The 1,060-nt window shown below is 66.8% G+C and overlaps 1 protein-coding gene across 1 annotated transcript in view; it reads left to right on the top strand.

The window, feature by feature from the left end:
- Nucleotides 1-47: 47 nt before the first annotated feature.
- The window catches only part of MNEG_15701 (hypothetical protein), a gene marked incomplete at both ends in the record, with an annotated part of 3,028 nt that continues 2,015 nt past the window's right edge, over nt 48-1,060 (top strand). The window contains 3 exons of the mRNA XM_014035828.1: nt 48-55; nt 322-450; nt 754-856. Coding sequence (XP_013891282.1) covers nt 48-55; nt 322-450; nt 754-856 — 240 coding nt within the window. The remainder of the gene's footprint in view (nt 56-321; nt 451-753; nt 857-1,060) is intronic.

Below are 1,060 nucleotides of genomic sequence, written 5' to 3'. Positions count from 1 at the left end.
CTACACCCCAGGACCCCTGTGACCCCTCTGATTTGGTGTACCTCACGATGAGCAGGTGGGGGGGGGGGCAATGAGTTGGGTGACACATTGCAAGGAGCAGCAACGCTGCCAATCTAACACCCAACCTCATGACATGCCCCACGGTCCGCAGCCCCTAAGCCCCAACCCCACACGTTTCCCCTTCACCCACGCTTGGCGCGCGCTCGCTGGCGCCCTCCCACCTCTTGTCGGCTCTGCATGCCGCATTGGTGCAGCCCCCTGCCGGCCGGCCCACCCAACGACCCGGCCGCCCACCCCAACAACCGGCCCCCGCCACCTCAGCGTGCGCTACACCAACAGCTTCACCTACACCCGCTTCCAGCGCGTGGTGCAGTCCACCATCGGGCCGCGCGTCAAGGACTCGATGCGGCAATACATGACCAGGCGCGCGCGGCAGGGGCGGTGGTTTGAGTGCGCGCCCGGTCAGCGCTGCTTGACAACGTCTCGTTGGCACAGCATCGGAAGCGTCACTCTGTTTTTGCGCTTGTTTTTACCCCGCCATAAGCCAGTGGGAATCCCAAGGGTAGCAAGGGAACCGCCGCGGCCTCGCCCGCGAGGCAAGCGTTGCCCCGGCCAGTCGCAGCCCCATGGCTCGAGGCCCACTCCACCACCCTCCGACCCGCCTGGTCGCCCAGTGGGCACCGCCTGAGCTGCAATGCTGCCATCCTTCAACCTTCGTCGATCCCTCCAACCCAATGAACGCGTCACCGACAGCCTGGCTGTCGAGGCCTACGAGTTGCGCATGGTCAAGCCGCCGGACGAATGGGCCGCTGCGCTGGCCGGCGCCGGCGGCGGCGGTGGCGGCGGCGGCAAGAAGGTGAGCCTTGGCCGGCGGGCGCTCGTCGCTGCAGCGCCGCCCTGCGCGTTGCGAGGGCGCGCACGAGTACCTTGATCCGCGGCGGGCGGTTTCCGTGGGCGAGCCATAGGGGATTTCGTCTCAGCCACCGGATTCTCAATGGTATGGGCGGACTGCCTCGCTGACTTTCGCCCGACGGGCACATTGCATTGCTCTGTTCAACGT

Source organism: Monoraphidium neglectum (genome assembly GCF_000611645.1).
Source record: "Monoraphidium neglectum strain SAG 48.87 unplaced genomic scaffold scaffold05577, whole genome shotgun sequence".
NCBI lineage: Eukaryota > Viridiplantae > Chlorophyta > Chlorophyceae > Sphaeropleales > Selenastraceae > Monoraphidium > Monoraphidium neglectum.
Note: the sequence above shows the minus strand (reverse complement) of the source record. Positions and strands in the feature narration are given on the sequence as shown.